General features: G+C 30.6%; 2 protein-coding genes across 3 annotated transcripts in view; one reads left to right on the plus strand and one right to left on the minus strand.

Moving 5' to 3' along the window:
* The window catches only part of Tau (microtubule-associated protein tau), an 87412-nt gene that overhangs the window by 11517 nt on the left and 53819 nt on the right, over positions 1–22076 (plus strand). The gene's annotated exons all lie outside the window — the stretch shown is intronic.
* Positions 8700–10432, minus strand: LOC143143263 (uncharacterized). Of its 2 annotated transcripts, XM_076304328.1 has the most exons (3): positions 9762–10432; positions 9580–9683; positions 8700–9233 (listed from the first exon to the last, which is right to left on the minus strand). In XM_076304328.1, exon 1 carries the CDS (start codon positions 10154–10156, stop codon positions 9812–9814), a length of 345 nt encoding a protein of 114 aa, XP_076160443.1. In that variant the 5' UTR covers positions 10157–10432; the 3' UTR covers positions 8700–9233; positions 9580–9683; positions 9762–9811. The 2 variants fall into 2 exon arrangements, with proteins under 2 accessions (XP_076160443.1, XP_076160442.1); XM_076304327.1 differs by having other exon boundaries at positions 9580–10432.

Below are 22076 nucleotides of genomic sequence, written 5' to 3' on the forward strand. Positions count from 1 at the left end.
ACGAATCAGACACTGGTTAGAGATACTTACTTATGTACGTACATCTGACATGTCGTTTCTACCTGTGCAACAACCGCATACCGATAACGCCCCGATCCTAGTACACCAACGATTACGTCAGCTTTAAAACTGTATCACGCAGCGCAATCGGCCCTGTCGCGCGAACTGATAAAGTATACGCGAATAAACGATCGTTTGATGTTCACCGAGCGATCTGCAATAGAGAAAATTTGTTTCTCTACTCGGAGGAATTTTATTTGAAATGCGAACGAGAAGCAAGTATTCAAGATATGAACAATATAAGATAAGATAATGAACAATAAGATAATGAACAATATTGTTAAGAAATAGACGAAATATCGATTTAGTTGAAATAATTGGTATTTCGAGAGTGTATCGTTTCAACAAATCTTCGAAATAACAGATATTTCCAAATAATTGGACTATTATGAAATACAGTGGTTAAGATCATTTTTGTTAATATTTTTTATTTTTATATATAATTTATATTTTTGTTTCGTGAATTCGTGGTATGTGTATCTTGTAATCTGTTATGTGGTAAGTGGTGTGATACATCACACATGTAATACACACATACTGCATAATATCGTATACCTTAGTAAACAGACATGGACCGCAAACAAACGATTGTTTTATCGTTTATACAACGAATAAATATATATTTGTATACCTACGTTAGTCGAATTAATTCTTATTGAAATAAAAATTCTGAAAATAAATTATTTTTCGTCATTCGTAAATAAAAAGTTACCAATTTTCTAACAAAGTAATATAACACTTTCGTCTTATTTTTTAGTCATAGGATATATTTACTGTCAAAGTTTGTATGAAAAATTGGTGGATGACTTCTATATTTGTGATTTCTATAAATCATTATCAAATCATGTATTTAAGGGTACAAATACGTATGATGGTCATGCAAAGTACCAATTAAGTTTTCTAACATTAATTTCATATTATACTAATAACCAATGAAGTATACTACATTAATATCCTTTTTATTTGAACGAAATGGATACATTTTAGTTGCGCAAAAATATTTTTCATATGAATTATCCGATTTTAGAAAATGAAATTACTCAAAATTATCATTTTTTCACAATTTTACAGAACATGTAATAATTACATTTTAAACATTTTTCCTCAAATTAATAAGAGGAAAGATGTCGACGTTGTTTCAAAAAATTATATTTGAATTTGGAGTTAATTTTATTTATTTTATAGGTCAATTACAATATGTAATTGCAATTTTTATTTAAATCTTAAAGTCTCTAACTTAGCTACAGGTCCTCGGTAATTTTGTTCGAATCGAAGACTGCGACTGTAGCAGAACGTTTTTCAAGTTTCCATGAATATATAAATATAAAATATGAAATAATCAAAGTGCAAATGTCAGATCGGGCTACTTTTATTTTAGGATTTGATGTCAGTCTCCCACGTATTGTTTTTTACATTTGTCTTCTTTGTCATGTGCTTTCTATCATTCTTGTTATGTAAATAAATCTTATTTTATCATAATTTATCCAATGCTGATGAAATTCACACTTGACTCCGTGTTTATTGAAATAGTGACAATTTTTGTACCAAATAAACCATTGCTTAACCTTTGCTGGAACTCGATAAGTTTTCTCGCTATTCAATGTTAAGGTTTCTGAGATGACGTTGGACCAACCTCATTTATATATGGTAATCGATGATGTCATGTCATAAGAATGATCTCAAGTAATTAAGAACTGTACTACGATTGTCTGAACTTTCCAACCATGAAATGAATTCACCTATATATATATATCTTGTACAAATGTGTAAAAAGTATATAACCTTTGTCTGCACAATTATCGATCTGGAAAGTACAATTTTATCACCTTGAGAAGCATACTCGATTACTGGATTGTTTGATCATTACGAGATGCATAAAACATTTTATTTCACAGTTATTGAATCTCGGTTATATAAACCTAAGTTTACCATTTTTTATTAGATCGTGTCGTGTTACGTGTAAATTGTAGAAATTGTTATTACACGATAGTTCAATCTACTTTTCGTTCTATCGTTTAGATTATCTTTCATTCGAACAAACATATTTATAGACATTGCATAATCGTTCTTGCAACTACAGACACTACTTCATAATTAGCTGAATGAGCGTATGCGTAATTAGTGAAACTTACGACAGCGTTCGTCGCGTGGGGATAATTGTCGTTTCCGCTGTAAACGGGAAGTACATGCGAGACCGTTGTTTAGTCCAACGAATAAATTTGTTGAAACATAAACAGCTATATGGAAAATTTAAACAAAAATTGAATTAATCCCATTGTAGAATATTTGATGCTATTTATAGATACTTTTTATTAAAGTGAATTAGAAAAATAATCTCTATTAATCCTTAATTCTCTATGAAGTCTTGTAAGTAAACTGTGAGTTTGATTATTTATTGATTGATTTTTATTTATAACATATACGAATGTACACGCTTGTGCAAAATAAAATCTTAATATTGTTACATTGATTTATGAAATTTATATGTATATACGTTTTGTGTGTTAATTCAATATCAATATTGAAATACTACAACTCAGTATTGAGGAAGAAAGCAAATGAAAATTATGAAATTAAATAAAAAGAAATTTTTAAAAATACAAATTATACGTTCCTAAATCTGTTTAAAACTTCAATAGTCTATTCAAAATGAAACTTTTCCAACTTATTACATTCATCTTACATTATTTTCTTCATTACGATAACTAGTATAATAATCATTATATCTTACAAAATACACAGTATCGTTGACTGTGATTCATATTTTTATGTCGAACCTATGTTGATACTGTTTGATAGGAAAAATCACATGCTCACATAAGATATTTAATAATACATAATATTATCTTATAGCTTATCGTGATGCGATAACACTTTATTTTTATCATTTCTCTCATGACTCACACTTATAAAAATATTGTCTAGTATTTATTATTCCATATTTACTTTGTACGAAACTGCTACCAATGATTAATAAATTCATAATTCAACATATGTCCCGATACTTGTATACATAAGATATGTAAATTGATACCAGTCGTACTATAAATATTTTCAAAAAAATATTCAGTAGAAAGTCAATTATTAAAAATAATAGGAGGTACAATATTTCTCGTAAACGAATTTTCACATTCATAAATGAGTGGAAATATTTTCATATAATCGATGGTTGAAAATAAAAATGAGAATTGAATCGAATATGCAAAGAGTGGATTCAAAGAAAACTGATTCTTTTATAAACTCAAAAGTTCTTCTTTTATAAATAGTACTCGAGTCATGTGCAAGGACCATTTGTTTCAATCGTTGCTATGCAACACGTAAAGCGTAAAACTTCTAATAAGACACTTATAAAAGTTTCAAACCTTCTTGGTCGGAGTTCAATTCTACTTGGAAACACTGTTTCTGTTTCTCGAAGTACTTACAGAGAGTTCGACTCTGTCTCATTTAACTTCGAGTTTACTCAGAATTACTGCTTTCGTTTCTCAAGATACTAATAGAGCAGTAGTTTTCAAAATAAGTGACGTGACACATAGAGAACGTGTTACAATTCGCGAAAAAGTGAGAAGGAGAGAGAGAAAAAGTTTCGTGTAGAAAAATGAGAATAACTTAAACATCTCCTCTATCGAATCATTTATCGTTAGAGTTTAATTCTTCTAAGAATATTATCTTTTTACATTGTTTAAAATATACTGCATATTTTGCGTGTAAAGATTCTTTTTTCCCTTTATTGAGACAGCTTGCAAAAAGTTGAGAAACTACTATTACAGAGAGTTTGAATCAAGCCATTTAGGCCAATTAGATTCGAACATGTCTATTTATAATGTACAAGAAGCGATGATAACATTTGACTTGAAGTCAACCCAAACGTTAAGTATATTTAGTAAATTTTTAAGATTGGAATCTGATAAATTTTCTATAATTGATCGTACTGAATCTTTCAGATTTGAAGGGAAAAAATATACGTAACGTATGTAACAATAACAGTTATAATTTCACCGAAACGAAAGTTAAGTAAGTAAAAGTAATTTAATATATTCAAAATTAACTATCACGATATACTACCATTTATATTTTTATTATTTGAAAACTTGCTCTTCTTATTATTTTATCACCAAGTCGACTTTGTTTTTTGATCAATGATCTTTGTTTATTCGAAACAAAAAATTTGTACAAAATTAAGATGTTGGTTTTCAACCGTGAAAAGTCGTGTAAATGTACTACGTAAATCGATAATTTAAATAAAGATTTATTCAAACTTGTTCGAATAATGCACAACTCTGACAGCAAACTATCTACTTCATCAGTCTCATTGTGTATCTTGCACATTTCGATACCTATTTGATACTTCAAATATAATGCTTGAGAATATATACGTATCGATATCAATAAGAATATCATTGAATTAATCCCACCCCTAATTATCAAAAAATTGCCTCACTCATATACTGCGTTTCATAAACAATTGTAGAGTGGCTCGTACTCAAAGTCGTCCATTATTGCTCTTTCTATTATTAGATTGGTCTTGAATTGGATCGGTTTTTAAATTGATCCCATCGCCAGAAATTGTGACGTAAAAACGAAAGAAAGAAAAGGAAGTAAACCGGTTACAGATGTATATTTTAACCGAGCAGAAACGTCACGTTGGTACGACGTACGCTTACGATGTTTCGCGTAAATCAGGAAGGGGCTGCGCGTACTCGCACAAAGGCCAAGAAGAGGGTGAAGGGACGTGGTGAAAGTAGGGGAGGATGTAGAAGAGAGGGTTTGCACGAGCACCGGCCAGGAGAATCGATAATACTACGACGCGTCGTCGCACAGCATCCATGTTCCACAAGGGTGTGAGCGTTTTTCTTAAACGTTCATGACTTCCCGGATTTCGCGCTAGCGAGCAACTCGCGAATTTATACGCCGCGAAATAAACCTACTCAAATCGATGAAAATTGTCGATTTTGTTTATCGAAATAAATCCGATAGATTTAAGCTGACTTGAACCGAAAATGTGGAACACGTTAAATTAAATTTTATTTTAAAGTCATCGCCGGATTGTTTTAAACTCGTACCTTACCGAGTTTAGAATTTATTTAAAAATGCTTATTTGCTTTGAGAATCCTATTGAACTATTTAATTTACGTATATCTTTGAATACTAAATACATATATCTTAGTTGCACGATTAATTTAATTGTACCAATCGTAGAAATATATTTAATGGATGATCCCAAATAACGACAATGTGTAGTAAATGTTAGAAAAATTTTTACCCCACTTCGGATGAAAATATTTTATTTCTTTTTCTTTTTTATTATATGTAGCTATGTATATTATCTTTATACAATTTACATATTCTATTTGTTTTGTTATCCTAGAATGTAGTTCACATACAAATTGTTCGTAGATATTTAAGATGTTTAAAAATGTTTACTTTAGAAAGATAAGTAATGTTACACAGAAAATGTGAAGTGAATTAGAATATGAATGAAATTGTATGTATAATCGTATAGTCAAGAACGGTGAAGCTTTTTATAACGATGTGCAAACAATTTATAAAAAAAAAAACAATCAGGCACGTGTCACTTGGTACATAAAAATTAATTGAAAATATTCAGTAATATTTAGCTTCCAAGTATTTAAATCATTATTGTGCCATGTTCCATTGTACATTGAATTCTACAAGGATGAAGAGAAATATCCAATTCCAAGTTGTACATGTATTATAGAACTGATAACTGAAGAAAGGTCCCATAATTTCTTTAACATTCCGAATGTCATATTTAGATATTTGTATTTCGTCAAATTTTTCAAGAAAGTGATCAATATTTCACTTTCATAAAATCTTCACAATTTAGTTTAGAATATCTCATACATGCATGTAAACAATTACGTAGTGCAAATAATTTACTGACGGTACACAACGCTGTCAGATTAACATACTATGGTTCGATGCAAGCGTGCTCAGTATATTGGCATACGTGCACTATCAGTACTCGATCAAACGTGTCTTCCTTTTGAGGAAATTATTACAATATTTGTGATCGCATTTATTACAAAATATTTGTGACTTATATTTATTTGAAAAAATTGTTCTCTTTTTCACATTTTTAATACCAAATGAATTTCATTTGAAATTCGGTAGCAAGCCAATCAAATTGTCTCGTGTACCACTTTGGCTACGTGCACTGTAGCTTCATCACCCCTGATATAGAGTGTACCTACATCACATATATAAATCAATGGTATCGTGTAACTTATATTGTAAATTGATTATTTTAAGAACAATAATGGCATTTGATCGATTACGAGGTACATAAAAATTATTAACAAGGAAGGCGATGGATCTAAAAAAACCTACCAACGATCATAGTTAGTGCAAGTGTTATTAAATTATATGACAAATTCTAATCTTATCAGTCTGGATTACTACTTTTCAGATTTTCATTTTTATCGTACGGAGATTATATTTGTAGTGTGTACAGATAATACTCAATGTACTTATTATCTATTGATCCATATACTCTGTGTTAAATAGCAATAATCCTACTCAATGTACTTATTATCTATTAATCCATATACTCTGTATTAAATAGCAATAATCATAAATTTTACGAGACCCAGGATCGCTTTTGATTACAAAAATGATTGTATTTTCAAAAGTAAATGCAACCAAAAATTCATGATTAAAATAAACATGTTATAAGTAACGTGTAATGAACGCATGGGGTACTGAGCTACCAAAAGGGAAAAGAGGAGAGTAAAAAGCAGTAATAAGCACCAGGTAACGAGTAGCACAGCTGCTGATGCGAACAATGGAGAGAATGCACAAATTTGCATGTGGTTCCAAAGCCTACAAGAGCCGTAAACAAGCAGTCTGTATAAAGCATAAGCGTCGAGAGGCTGGTAAATGATAAAAGAATGATGTATGAAAATGCATATTCAGAGATTGGGAAAGAGTAAGAGAAGCATGTTTAATTCTAAGTGAAATTGGCGCAAGATGAATACAAATGGACACGTTCGTATATTGGTAACAATTATTAATATAGTAAGTAACAACAATGTGGCAGACATACACGTAATTACACGTTAGATTCTATTGTTGGCAATATTATATAGAAAGGATGTAAATTAATTTCCATTGCAATTTTTTAATAATATACATATATATTTATATAAAAGGTGCAAAACTGCTTTAAATTAACTTAAACTTTAAAGAAGATAACAAGAATTATGGTCATCTTGCTGCTACGAACAGTATATTTTCGATGTCATAATACTATTTTTAAGAGTAAAAATTAGATCAAATATTATATTAATCTATTGTAACGCTAGTATTTTATCATTTTACTATTTGTTTTAACGACTGCTTCACAATATCATTGCACAGATTTTATCGAACAAATGCATCGATCAATAGAATGCCATGAATCTTCTATTGCTTTGTATAATTCGTTAATATTTTTTTTATTTACCTATCTATATCCACCCACATCTCCATAGAGTTTAAGTCCGGATTTTGTACCGGCCAATTCTTTTTCATATAAAAACTGTTTAACGAGTTTCATTACATTTTTCGGATCATTATCGATCTGATAAATCCAATATGCTGGCAATTTTTCCGTGGCAAATGCAAAAAAGTATTTCTGACAATATTTAAATAAACTAAACGATCCATTGTTCCTTCGATACGATAGATGGGACCAGTACCATTAATGGTCAAACTATTCCAAACAAACACGGATCCAATACCTCTTTAACGATTGGCTCGATACACTTTGTATTATATTTCTCACCATCTTACATAAACTTGGCCGTCATTCCAGACGATTGAATATACTTTTCTCGGTAAATAAAACTTTCGAGCATTGTTCTCCGATCCAATTGGCATGATCTTTTTTGAATTGAAGTCTCGTCGATTCTTTTTATATATGAGAAGTTTGTGCCATACTACTCTACACGTTAGATTAAATTCGTATAAATGACATTGGCCAATTCGCACACTGATTTTATTCTTCAAATTTGGCTGTATTTTACTACGAATATTAACAGTGGTTTCAAAACGATTGGCTTCGAACAAGCGATAAATCTAACGATCTGTTTGACTGTTGGTTTTACAGGCTTTTAACTTACAGGGAACACTTTATGCAGTTTTTGTCGGTAAATATAATTATTATTACAAATATTAATATGTTGTATGACTTTGTAACAAGCTCCAAAAAATATGTTCAATTGTTGGGGAATATTTCGACACGTCAATCTTTGTTTTTTAAGATGTTGCACTTGACTGGCGACTTAATTACTTTTAATTAAACATATGGACAAATTAACGATAACTGACTACGAGGCCCAAAAATTTAAAAGAAATGCCTTAAGCATGAACTATAATAGTGTTCATAAGTAGGTACCTCAGATATGTAATATATAAAAAGAACTAAATTATAAATATTGTTGATTCAATAATAGAGACAATAAAAATGTAATTATTTGTATGTTCATAACTAAGTATATGTCCGTCACTGTAAATAGACAATACAATTAAAAAGTTTTCAATATAATTAACAAACAACTTTAAATACAAATAAAACATTCAAATTCATTAATATTACAAATTTAGATTAGCTTTCAATACTTTGTTGTCATATTATTTATTGCGGTCACTATTGTACATTTGTGAAGCATTAACTCGATAAAACGGTTAACGTGTATAGTTATTATATAATATATTTTTTTTTGCAGTATTTTGTGTTTCCAATGCGTTTTTCTAGTCCATCTTATACATGTTTAATAAGATTTAGGTCGCTCAATTGTGCTGACAGTAGTAAAACTTGTACGTTTCTAGTACGTAAACAACCTTTCAACACTTTTGCTGTGTATATTTGGTTATTGTCATGCAAGAACCTAATTAGATGGTATATTTTTCTTGTTACAAGATAACATCATTTTTTTCAATACACTTTTACATTCAGCACTCTTCACGATATCGTCAATTTTTACCAATAAACCAAATTCTTGAATGCACTAGATTCTATGACATTCTCTCTGCTATGCTTATTGTTAGTTAACTATTGTATGATACCATCTAAAATTACTATTTTTCTTGATCCAAACGAAAGCGTTGTATTTTTAAAAAATTTAATTTTTTCGATCAAAATATGCATCACTAACCTTAACAATTTTCTCCTCCTGTATATTAAACGATATGTCTAATTTTTATAATAATTCGGCGTTTTTAAATTGTACAAATTTATACGTAAATTTATAAGTAATATCTATTGATAATTTATAATTGCTAAATATTTAGGAGAAATAATAGGCACAAAAAGAATATTGAAATAGGTTAGACATGAACCGATATAAATTTAAGATATATGTACAAAATATTATAGTAACATATGTATTACTTGAAAAGAAAACAAAAACAAAATAATTTTACAAGATAACTTAATACAACTTAAGCTTGTACTAATATGTAAAAAACGGAAACGATAAGTATTATATAATACATAGGATTAAACAGAACAATAATTACCTAGATAAACATACTCTTTTGTATTTCCTATTTAGAAGTACTAAAAGAACAATATTATAACTCAATACTTTTATACGCTACTGTATCTCATGTGACTTTTTTTCCTAAAAAAGAAAGTAACAAGGATTAACGTATTAGCTCGATCGTACCACAATTATTTCTAAAAATAAGATATTTACAACCTTGAGATTAATTGAGCTATTATTAGCCAGTTACAAACATCACGACACCATCAACGTCTTGACATCGTGACCGATCCTTTTTTACGTCGTTTCATACTATTGTAGGGCACACCCTTGTCAATTGTCATTACAGATCCGAATGTCGAGGCGTAACTGATTAGTAGCGTAGGATCGTCAATGCACCATATCATCTTACCGGTAATTTTGCGACATACGGTTAATGGATCAGATCGCCGTCTCAGACATATAATTGTTTGTCGTTCGGCGACAAAAACTGGCTGTATCGTTAACAACGTCGAAAAAAGGAACGGATAAGAGCATGTCCTCGATCGAGGGAATTGGATCTTTAAGTGACTCGATGTCGTTTTAATTAACGCTTTCAACTTTTTCGTCATTTCGTTTAATTTAGTTTGCGAATTGAAGTTTACAGACGTTCGAACTAGATAATCTAGAAACGTATATTTCGAACGTCAAAGCGATTCAGCTTCTTCGACTTTCAAGAATAACGTGAAAGTTACTTTCTTCGACCATAAAATAACACGGTCCTCCTCAAGGGTAATTAATCTTGAAAATAATTTTGAACAAAAGTAGTGTGGAAAGAAAAAAATATTAAAAAATTGCGAAATTATAGAAAGAACGAATTATAGAGTAGGAATTTAAACATACATAGATGTGAAAAAATTACCAATATGTAAGTTGCATTTACGTAAACGTAAGTTTTATTATCGTTTAATTCTAGATTTTTCTACAATTTTGCAACTTTCTAATATTTCCTTCTTTTGATACTATTTATGTTTAGAATTATCTTGAATCTTGATTACACATTATGAAAATCATACGACATCATAATTGAAACGTAGTGTTAATAAATAACTATCTCAATTTTACTGTATTGCTCGATAGAAGAAAAGAATACTTAACATTTAATTTTATTTGTCGCAGTTTCACTGTCACATTGAGATTTATTAGATGGAAATATGGGCATTACAATTGTTATAGAAAGTATCTATCATGTATGACTTCTCAAGATTCTAAAGTAAATACTTAATCTACAATTGTACAGAACTACTCATTATATTGTCACGTCTATCCAATTAAAACGGTTTTATAATGATAAAGTAAGAAATATAAAAAATTACATTTTTTTTGCATTGGTGATTCATTAATTACTGAGTCATCGATGATAGGATGTAGTTACCTCAGACGCTTTGAATAGTCCCAGACATTCGCAAACATAACATTATGAAAACCTGATGGACAAAACTCCTGCATACTTACGATTCATATTATTGCAATGTGTAATCTGCATATAGACGGTAGATATAGTATGCTAGGTTGTTCAATAAATTTTGTCGTTTTTTCAGTGTAAAAAAATACTATGACTCTTCAACTTTGAACAATTGTAAATATAGGAATGAGTCAACAGTTCTACATAAAACTTCACACATGTTCATCAAACAGTTGTACCAGTATAGAAAAATAAAACGACGAACCTAATAGCTCCATTTCTTATCGAACGACAAAATTTATTGAACCACCTATTACATATACATTTAATTAACAAGCGACATCATCCAATTAAGAATCTCTGATTTTAATGAAATTTGACATACAGATACAGCATTGAAAAATGTGTGACTATTTTTATCCATCGGTCGATATTCAAATTTAAGGGATAAAAATTATATTTAATGTTACGGACAAAATATTCATCAATTTATACAAACATCTGAAAAACCAATGGAGATAGAAAAATATATTGAATAAGAAAAATGTTCGATATTTTAATGAGCAATCACAATGTCTGAAAAAAATGTCAGCAAGTCATAGGTAATGATATCATAGCTCAGATTGTTCCTTTTTTAAATATCTGATTGGCTACAGTGGCGTTATCTAAGAGTTACTGAAACATTTATTCACATCTTATGATTCTTTGATAAAACCCAAACATTTTTCGGTGGTACTTTCCAATAGAAGATAATTTATTTAAAAATATCTCATAAACTATATATTTTATACTGTATTTATCATAATACCTTTTTATATAGAATTTTATACTTTAATCAAATTCAGGAAATATTAGACATTCTATTTTAACAACTAAAAATAATCTTCATACCTCGATAAAACGTAAAATAACAAAACTGATTACAGTACTGTGTGTCCTCTTGGAAATCATGTGACTTCTATTTGAAACACATCCGTGCGACAAAAAATTCGTGAGTTATTTAAAGTTGTCACGTTACGAGACTCACCCTGCATATTTATCAAATGTAAATGTTTCAGCTTCATATTAATCTTTCGGGATCGCTAGCAGTTATACATCCAGTTACAGAAATTCGTGCCAAATCAGAAAAGTATAGGCAGCTTAATACCTCCCCCACTCCTTCCGAGTCTTATGTACTATTCCACTATTGCGCTTGACAGCTGCGCGACACGAGTGCGCAGTATCATAATGCCACCGACCGCGCTACAGAGAGGCTCGAATCTTCCACAACGTCTAACATAAACAGGACTAACCTACTTACGCGAACTGTACGAACAAATTTTTTGCTATGAAATATAACGATGCTCTATCCATAGATCTGCAATATTTAAAACTTTAAATAAGTTATCAATACGAAGATTAAATTATTATTTATTATAATACATATTATAGTATATACTAATTTAACCAAAACCAGTGTGTGCGAAATAAGAACAGTGTTTTTCCAACAGCGCCAGAATATGTTAAGTTTATAATAAATTACCAAATTAGTGATTTCAATAAATGAGATTGTGTTTGGACTTATTTTCATCGGGAAAGCCTCTTCGAATCCGTTGGTAATAATTTCACAAAGATATTACGGAAAATATACTCACTTTTCGTTCGCATTGGCAATACCCCGCTTTCGAGTAAATTAACGGTACGAATTTTGTTGCTTGAAAACGGGGATTACCGGACTCGCGTACTTCTAATTCTATCAAGACCGTACCCAACTTCTTGCGACTCGAACTCGAACTCGAACTTCCGGTTCCCGTAACTCCCAGTACCTGCCCATCTCAAGTTAACTCCCAAACCAATTTCATATTTTCCCAAGGAATTGCTCTAGGGTTTTTCATAATTCATACTTTTAACCATATACCCTTAGTTTGTCCAAGTTGACCAAAAGTTCCCGCGGACACCGAACTTCCAACTACCCATTGAATTTATACATAGCATTATTCCTATATGAATATCCAGGACCGTGCCTGGATAGCACCCTAGCCATCAACGGCACACACATACATGGATGGTTTTTATTATCGCGCACAAATTTTGGTCTCTAATTTTTGGGGAAAAATCGAAGTTACACATTAGCAAAGCGAATCTGTACAATTAATAAAGCTGTCAGTTAATGTCTCAATGTAGTAATGATCCGACATTGACACAAAAGTAAACAGGAATTCCTGGAACAGTTTAATATTTGCTCGTATTGACATTCCACTCCGAAATGGAATTCGAAAGACATCTCAACGGTGGAATTTAGGTTACCTGCGTAATTAGCGAGGATAACTTTTAAGTGTCGTGAATCGACTGACGCGAGGTATCTAAATGTAGACAATCGGGGAGAGGAAGGAGTGCGAAGTGGTGGGGGAATGGATTGGCGGGGAGAGGGGGAAATAGAGAAAAAGAGGAGAGAGAAAGAGAGCATAGCGTCGTGCGCATCCGCGTTCAGCGTGGGCGTGTTACACGTAAGATCGTCAAATCCAACCACTTTGAACAAGTATCGGTCCATGCTCCAAGAATAGCGACGTGTCACCTTTACCTTTTCCTCCGATTCTCCTAGCCACCGCATACTGGCACGCGTACTATATTCTCTTTCACAGCCAAGTTAATTGTCGTTGGAACAAGGTTGTCTTCGATCTACGGTGGCCAGTTTGTGTGTAAAACGGGAGCTCAGCTCCGTTACGCGTACGAATGTTGTCACGTAAATGAGATTGGATCTCTTTTAACATCCTATATTAGGTAGGCACGGAATCGTACGAAATACGAATGGAGATAATACCATTGAACGAGTTACGCACGCCGGTTAATTATTTTCGAACAAGCTTTCCTAAGCAGGCACGCGTCGACGAGGTCAGAGAATAAAGTTAACGTAATCTCGATGCAACCAACTGCATACAGAATAGCGTTCGAGGGTTTCACCTGCTTACTCTTACTATCAACGGCATCATACGCACAAGGATTTCTCGACTATTATGTTCTTAAGCTTCTTTAATGTTATGCAAAACGTATAGATAAGTAATTTTTTAAGGCGATAAGTATTGCCCGTTATAACGACCGTTGTAATAGTTTCGTTTTATCAACGATCGGGGGAATAAAACTCCAATTTTTCGAGCAGGAAAGATATTGAAACAGCTGAGAAATCATGAGCCATAAAATTTCGAAAGTTTTGTTTATAGAAAATTTAAAATTTGCTTTTAACGCAAAAGATTAAATTTGATCTTCCTTTTACGATAAGTGTTATCGAATAACAATCAAAAAATATGTGTCAACCTATTTTAGTGTTTTATTTTGTTTAGGGTATATGATACCCCATCTGATGATAGGGGTTTGGACTAAGAGTTGTTCATTTTTACCAATTCAATACTGTTTAAAAAATATAATATGCAGATATGATATAAAATCTTCGCAACTGATGTCAAAATGTTTCATGTATACTGTTATTTGTTTAATTATAAAGAATTCTGCAAAATTTTCGATTGATCTACATATATAATTGCTAATCGCATTTATGAAAAGTGGCTCATACTAAAAGTCGTTCGTGTAGAATTTTTGAGGATTACCTAAAGTATGCGTAGTTGTGTAAACACAAGGTTCGTTTACTTTTGTTACATAGTTTCACGCGATTGTACACTCAGGTCTTGAAATGGGAAATCGAAAGGAACAAGCGACAGAAAATTAATAAGTTTTCACTATAATTGAGATAAATCTCAGTCTCAAATAGCAAAAATTGCAAACAGATGTAGTAGAATGACACAGTACATTTTTAAGAAATATAAGAACGAAAATCATATTTGCAGATAAAATGAAAATAAAACGAAAATTTTAAATATTGACTACATAAAATATTTCGTTAACGACAAACGAAAATAAATTCAAGGAAAATGCCTCAGTGCTTACTGCAGACATTCAAAAATATACAAATAGATATACAATTAGATGTACAAAAAATATTAAAGGAGTAGAATTTATTTGAAAGTATACGGAATTTTTCTTTTTGAAAAAATCTGGTATTTACTGTTATTATTATTTTCTGACAAAGAAAATACACAAATATTAAATTTATATTTGTTTGCAATGAATGATTAAGTTTCTAATACGTAGATGATCAATTTTTATCACAAGGTACTTTTTACCTATGTACTGCAAGGAATTTTAAAGATTCTGTTTGATGTTTGCGATGTAAGAGAAATTAATCTTTTCGCTCGTAAAATACATTTTTATGATAGTAATGCTACCAATCATTAATTTATGCAATCCAGACCAACACTAAAGTAATATTTTTTCTAAAATTCGAATCACTACACCTGAATTTCATTCAGAGATATTCTCTCCTTCTTCTCAGTACACATATTTACGATCCTGTGCTTGCTCAATATTTCATATAATTTTGTATTTTTATCTCATGATATGTATTATTCTGTTTAATTAAAACAGAATCTTTCTATGTTCCTTACAAACGTGTTTCTTTTAAATACAGAGTGTTCTGTACTCACCGACATATCGAAAGCAGTGAATGATTTTCAACGTAAGAACTACCTACATCTTATATTAATTGAAACAGAATCAACATCTTTCGACGTTCATTTCCACTCTGTTCCTGCGTTCGTTTCAGCATCTACGATTTAACGACATATTGTTTTCTTTGATGAAGCAATTGATCAAATTTTTGGAAGAAAGAAAACGAAAAAGAAAAAAAGAAGTCGTCCATCCAAGACGAATCGTAAATTTTACAGTTACGTACAATAAATGTCGTTATACGTGCTCGCGGGTTGGTGTACTCGTTTGTGACAGAGGCACAGTTCTCTCAGATGTTATCAAACGAATAGAATCAACGCCCATACACGAATTGATGCGACCGAGACGATTATAAAATTACTACGCGCTAATGTTCAAAAATATCTCGGTCAACGGAATCGTCACGATGAGATATTCGTGGACACTCGTCTTTTCGTTCATTTCGTTGGAGTTTCGAAAATGAAGTAAGTATTTATGCGTGTTATTAACGCTCAACCTCGTCGAAGATACTGACACGTATGTATGTATTTACGTCTACATTTACTTTTCAAGTTATGTCAAATATTGTAACGTGCGAATAACCGCTAAAATTGCGAACAAATATTCACAGTTTAATTTCTCAATGATACAACCTTGTCAGTTTGAATTTTCGTTCACTTCGAACAAAGTGATCCACCCCTGAAGAAGTTAACCGAACCTGTACTATATTGTATAATTATAATATTGTTGTACAACAATGCCAGAATCTGGGCAATGATGAAGAAAAAAGGACATTCGTAACCGTCAATTATCAAAAATAGATATTTTAATTGTACAAACAGTGCTATCATTTAAGAAATCAGTGACACCGTTATTAATGTAAACTTTGTTGACTAAATTGACTTTGATTATACTTTCGAAGAATAATTTCTATAGAACCGAAAATTTGTGAAGAACTTAAAAAGAACAAAAAAAGTATCATTTCTATATAATTGTTGAGAAGAGATTTTATATCAATATATTTGATAGTTTAATTACTCGTTGTACTTTCATTTTTGCTGAGAAATTTTCAAATTTCAGTAAACATCTGCAAATTTTCTTCAGTTTGACGTACATAGACATTGACTCGCTAAGATTATTTAGACATTATTTAGACACCTAGAGCTCTCTTCTCACGGTCCACCAAACGGATCTAAACGCATAAATATGAATTTTGCAACTTTCTGGGTTACATAAAGGACACGAGAGAGCTAAAGGATAGACAAGACCATCAATTCTTAGTGAATATCGATTCTTGAAACTTCATGGCTCGATTTCAAGGGGACCTTGCGAGGCTTCCATCACTGTGGATTAGTAATCTTCGACTAGACACACGACTGCCAGGGGCAGTATACTTTGCAAAAAGAAAAAAAATGACTTCTCCCTTCATATTCATCCCATCCAAAGTCGAGTTCAGTAATCCTTTGCAATAATTGCATTCCTCCTCGCTGATTCCAATAACCTTGAAATACGTTGTTAAGATTATCATACTGAACAATGAGTACGTGTTACTACCACTCAGTTATAGTTTCAAAGTTATACAGAAAAGTATGTTTGGTAGTGTGTGTTACATTTTGTTCATTAAAGTGATTCTGAATCACGAGTAAGTCGAATAATAGAATTTTTGCACCCTTTAATCTATTGTAATTTAAACTAACGTTGAATTAGAGAAATGTATTATAGAATGATTAGGTTAGATTGAGTTCGATTTTATAGGAATGGGAGTAACGTAATCCTGCTACGTTTCTGTAATTCAAGGATTGATTAAATAGTGTTGGATTAGATTAGAATAGAATACGGTTGAAATTTTAAACACCTCTAAAGTATACTTATGAGATGTTTTGAAATCTATGAGATACCTTTCCTATAAGTTTATCTTCGAGTCCATGGTATCGACAGTATTTTACGTATATCTTGAAAATTAAAGCCAAGAGATGGTAATATGTATAGAAAAATGTTGTTCAGAATGATGACATTGATAATATATTTTAAGGTTACCGAAATCGGTGAGGAGGCCAAACTTTTAAATAATTATCTTCTTTGTTTCTCTGTACCTATCGTTTCACCAGTATTTCATAATTATAATTCTTAGTAATTCCATTCGAATATTTTTAAAAAATAGTTATTCTTTCTGTCAGAATATACTGTAATAATAATTTGAACAATTTCATTATTTTGTGTGAAATCTTTACCAAAAATTAATTCAATCAAAAATAATATAGTACTTGCTGGTGATAGTTATCGTGCATGGTAATATAATACCTCTATTAAAATGTAAATAATGTGGAAAACCATAAAAACAACTTATTAATGTATCGAGCGAAAATACAACAAATTTATAATATGAAGTATTATAAACATTTTGAAAACATTCGCTGCGGATAAATTTTGCTGAATTATGGAAGAATAAACTGAAAAAAATTCAACAAAAATTAACCTACAAACGGTATTTCGTTGTTGGTTTAACTCAGTCGGTATACGTGTCTTTTGACACAGACGAAATATATTCGCTTATGCTTTTTAATAATCAAAGGAGCAACGGTAGCTTCCGTCAGGAAACATATTTTATCGTAAAGTGGTTAGGAACTGTATCACAGACGAGATATAAAGTACACCTAACATCTCACAGATATTTACGTCACAAAACCGGGGAAGTGCTTACCTCGTGAAAAGTCGATGCCTTTGTCGCGCACTCTACGTTTCAGAACGGTGACTCTAGGAATCATATCCAACCCAACCACCGAAGTCGGTAATGTTAACAACTGTGAAAAAACCTTGTTCCCAACTACTATATCGACCATAGACCATAGAAGTTTACAATTAATTAAACAAACTGCATAGCATTTCGTGACTAAGTATACACATAAATAGTAAACTAAAAAAGGTGAGATACCATCGTATTGAAATGCTGTTTTAATTTTTGACACTCAAGTAGAAAATCCAAAAACATTGATCGAATACTGATATATTTATTGTATTACAAAATTAAGTTTAGCAAATATCACATTAGATAATAATAATAATAATAATAATAATAATAGTAAAATTAATATTTGAAATGATTTAAGTTGACACATTCGATTGAAAAAAATATACCTCGTTAACATTACATTCGAAACGACATTAAAGAATAAAATTTTTAGTAGCAGAAATTTTAGAAAATTATTTCTTTTTGTGTTCGTAAAAACTGTGTATCACAGTAACCTAATAATTATAATATATTCTGAGGCTAAATTTTTTAACTATAAAAAAAGGAAAAATCTATTTCAGAAAATGATAAAGTAAATTTAAATACGAATTAAGACAAACGGCCAAATTTATAACTCAAACTTTTTTAAACTAATTCTATTACAAATTCTTATAGAATGTTACCAAAGTTCGACGCTCTAATTATACACACACCACAATTTAACTTGTTCTCATTCTCATTCGCTCTTATAGTTTAACACCGTCGTATTCGACAGACCATAAAAAGTTAGACAAATTGGAGCCAGAGTCATCTAACTCAAGATAAAGACGATCGATTTCAAAACCATAAATATGGCTTTCCCTCGATATAAGTGCACGACTTCGATCCGGCAAATACTGTTTTCTTGGATTCAAATATTACAGCAAATGCAATTAATAAACACTTAAAAAAGTAAATAACTGAACTACATTCTAATTCAGGATGCAACGCAGGTTACCATATAATGTCATAATAAAACCAACATTTCGTTTATTTTATAAAAATTAACGTACAAAGAACAAAAATAATACAATAAAATACAAAGTACCCAAAATAAAACAAGCCACCTAAATATCTGTTCCATTCGTAATTTAAATGTTTTTAATGATCGAATACAGTGTAAACAAATTTTTTATTCAATGTCGTTATTTTCAGAATTTGTAAGATCATCCATATGTTTCTTTATATGAGGAGCTTATTTTTCCTCTATTAACGTATTAACAATATGACATTATAACAACCTTGATTTCTACAATTGGACTTCAATATCATTTTAAACATTACTAATTTATTTTATTTTTTGTTTTTTCTTGCAAAACAAAAGAAATATTTATTTATATTCATAGATTGTCTTCCATTGTCGTTCAAATGTGGCTCTTCGAAGAAAGTAAATTGCCTCTTTAAGTTTAAATTTTAGAATCGAAGATCATATTATTTTACATTTATAGAATAGATATTCGTGTCAACTACATACAGAACAAAGAGAAAAATATATTCGTATTTTTAAGTTTCCTTGAATCGTACGTGTTCCTTAAAAAAACTCAAATTAGGTGTGTAATATTTTTCGTATCGTCGAAACTAGAAAAGATATCTAGGTGATCTATTTTAAGTAAAATACCATGTACACTAAAATATTTTTATTTTCCGTACACCTCTTTTTCATTTTTCTCGTTATCCTCATTTCTACTTTGTACGGCATCTGAACACGTGAAAAACAAAATGTCTACAGCAGCGCCTCCGAGAATGCTCGCGGTCAGAGCCATGCGACGAGCAGTTTGGAAGACTCAACACCATTTATGTTCTAGGAACTGACCTTTTTTATCTCGGACCGAGGCCGAGCTTTGATCTTACCGAATGCAAATTAGGGCAGAGATTTTTCGAATCATTTAATACAAAAATATTTTGTTGATACTCGTATGCTACAAAGTACGAATATCAATACTTGAATATTGGAGTTTTCCAATCTCATAATTAAAATATTTGAATATTTGAATATAATTATTCGAATATTATTGCTTTTTCAAAATATACAAAAGTACAATATATTTAAAAAACTTGATCTATAATTCATATTACACTATTCAAATACTATGAGTATTTAGATATTTAATCCGTTCACAACATTTTCGAAGAACCAAGTATTGAAATGGTATTTGAATTATATTTGCCAAACATTTGAATCATCGAATTGCTCGAATATTCGAAAAAAATTGAACATGCAGCCATAGTTCTAATTCAAATATATATTTCGATTGTTACCAAAACAAATATCCCTAGCTACAATTAGTTTTAATTCTTACCGTTAATAGCGTTGTATTCTTATTCCATTCCGAATCGGTAACGTTGGGTGCGACATGAAAATGATAATGAATTTGAAAAATCCAAAAATCGAGCGCCACAAAGTTTCATAGCATTTAATATTTATCTTAAAGTATCTAATACTGATAAAATTGACAAGTAACGACTAATGGTTCTATAAAATGTCAATACACGATAGCAACAAGACTTATAAAGTAACATCTTAAGAAGAAAAGTTTGAAAATAAACAATTAATGTGATTAGTTGCAAAATTAGTGAAAATTTGAATGATTTGAGAACACTAAAATTTTCTATCACCAGTTTCAAGTAAACTTACGTTGGACAAAGTTGTATTCATGGGGAATCCCAATGTGCCACTGAGTCAGTATATGTACAAACACGGTGTCTCATAATTCCCTAAACAAAGTGCAACATTGTATTAGTAGGAATTATAAAAAGATGTTTTGGAAACATAATCGTATAAATGTTTTACTAAAAAGATAATACAAAAATATATATAATATATAGAAAATGGTAATTATTACATTGTTGTTAATACGGTACAAGGTAATAATGTGTGGATTATATTTATTTAGTCTGCTTATACAAGCTACATTTGGTACTTGAGTTCGTTGAAAGTTACCCATGTAATTTTTATTAATAGCTTACTATTAATATTCCGCTTGAAAATGTCAATCGTTCTTGTCAATATCAGATCAACATTGTTGAAAAATTCAATTTATTACTGTAAAAATTGTTGTATCGATTTTATTTTCTCTTAGCGAATTTAACGTTTATATGTAATATTAAATATTCACGTTAGTTCAAATTAATTAAACACGATTTACCAAACTCTTATGTGTTGTATTGTTCGGAAAGTCATTTCGTTTTTTTTTGGTGGAAAATGAAACACGATTTTTTTAGAGTGTATAAACATTTTATTAAATTATATATTCTCCATTTTGGAAAACGAAATGACTTTCCGAACAACTCGATATAATACTTTTTCAATATGTTTACTACCGCACGTTTAATATAACATATTGTAACAGTTTGGTCAGAATATCCTAGGACGCCTTGTATGACATATATAGTAATCGAATGAGTAAGCTACTTCATAGTAGATACGATGTTGCGCGAAATACTCAGTTCTTACTCGCCATATTTTTCCTTGCATGAAATATCGATTTTTTTTAACAACCGTGTAACCACAAATTTCACGAGTCACATTTATAAGTTATCTGTCGCGTAAATTTCTTTTGAAAGAATTAGAAATTTTAGATACCTGGCCAATTATTGCATCGATCACTTTATTACTAATGTACATAAACGTTAATAATTTTGTGCATGAATTCTTTCTTAAATTCTAAATATTCGCTACTTTCAAATGTCCAAATAATGTATAGACACACTACAGATCATAAAATAAGTAAAAGGAATTAACAAAGCAAAATAAACAATACAAAATCAAATATCAAGTATATTTTTAGTTTTAAGAGTAGAATTT

This window comes from Ptiloglossa arizonensis, chromosome 2 (assembly GCF_051014685.1).
Source record: "Ptiloglossa arizonensis isolate GNS036 chromosome 2, iyPtiAriz1_principal, whole genome shotgun sequence".
Taxonomy (NCBI): domain Eukaryota; kingdom Metazoa; phylum Arthropoda; class Insecta; order Hymenoptera; family Colletidae; genus Ptiloglossa; species Ptiloglossa arizonensis.

Bases quoted from the DNA above. Each gene is read 5' to 3' on its own strand.
- LOC143143263 (XM_076304328.1), bottom strand. From the start codon at position 10,156: ATGACGAAAAAGTTGAAAGCGTTAATTAAAACGACATCGAGTCACTTA.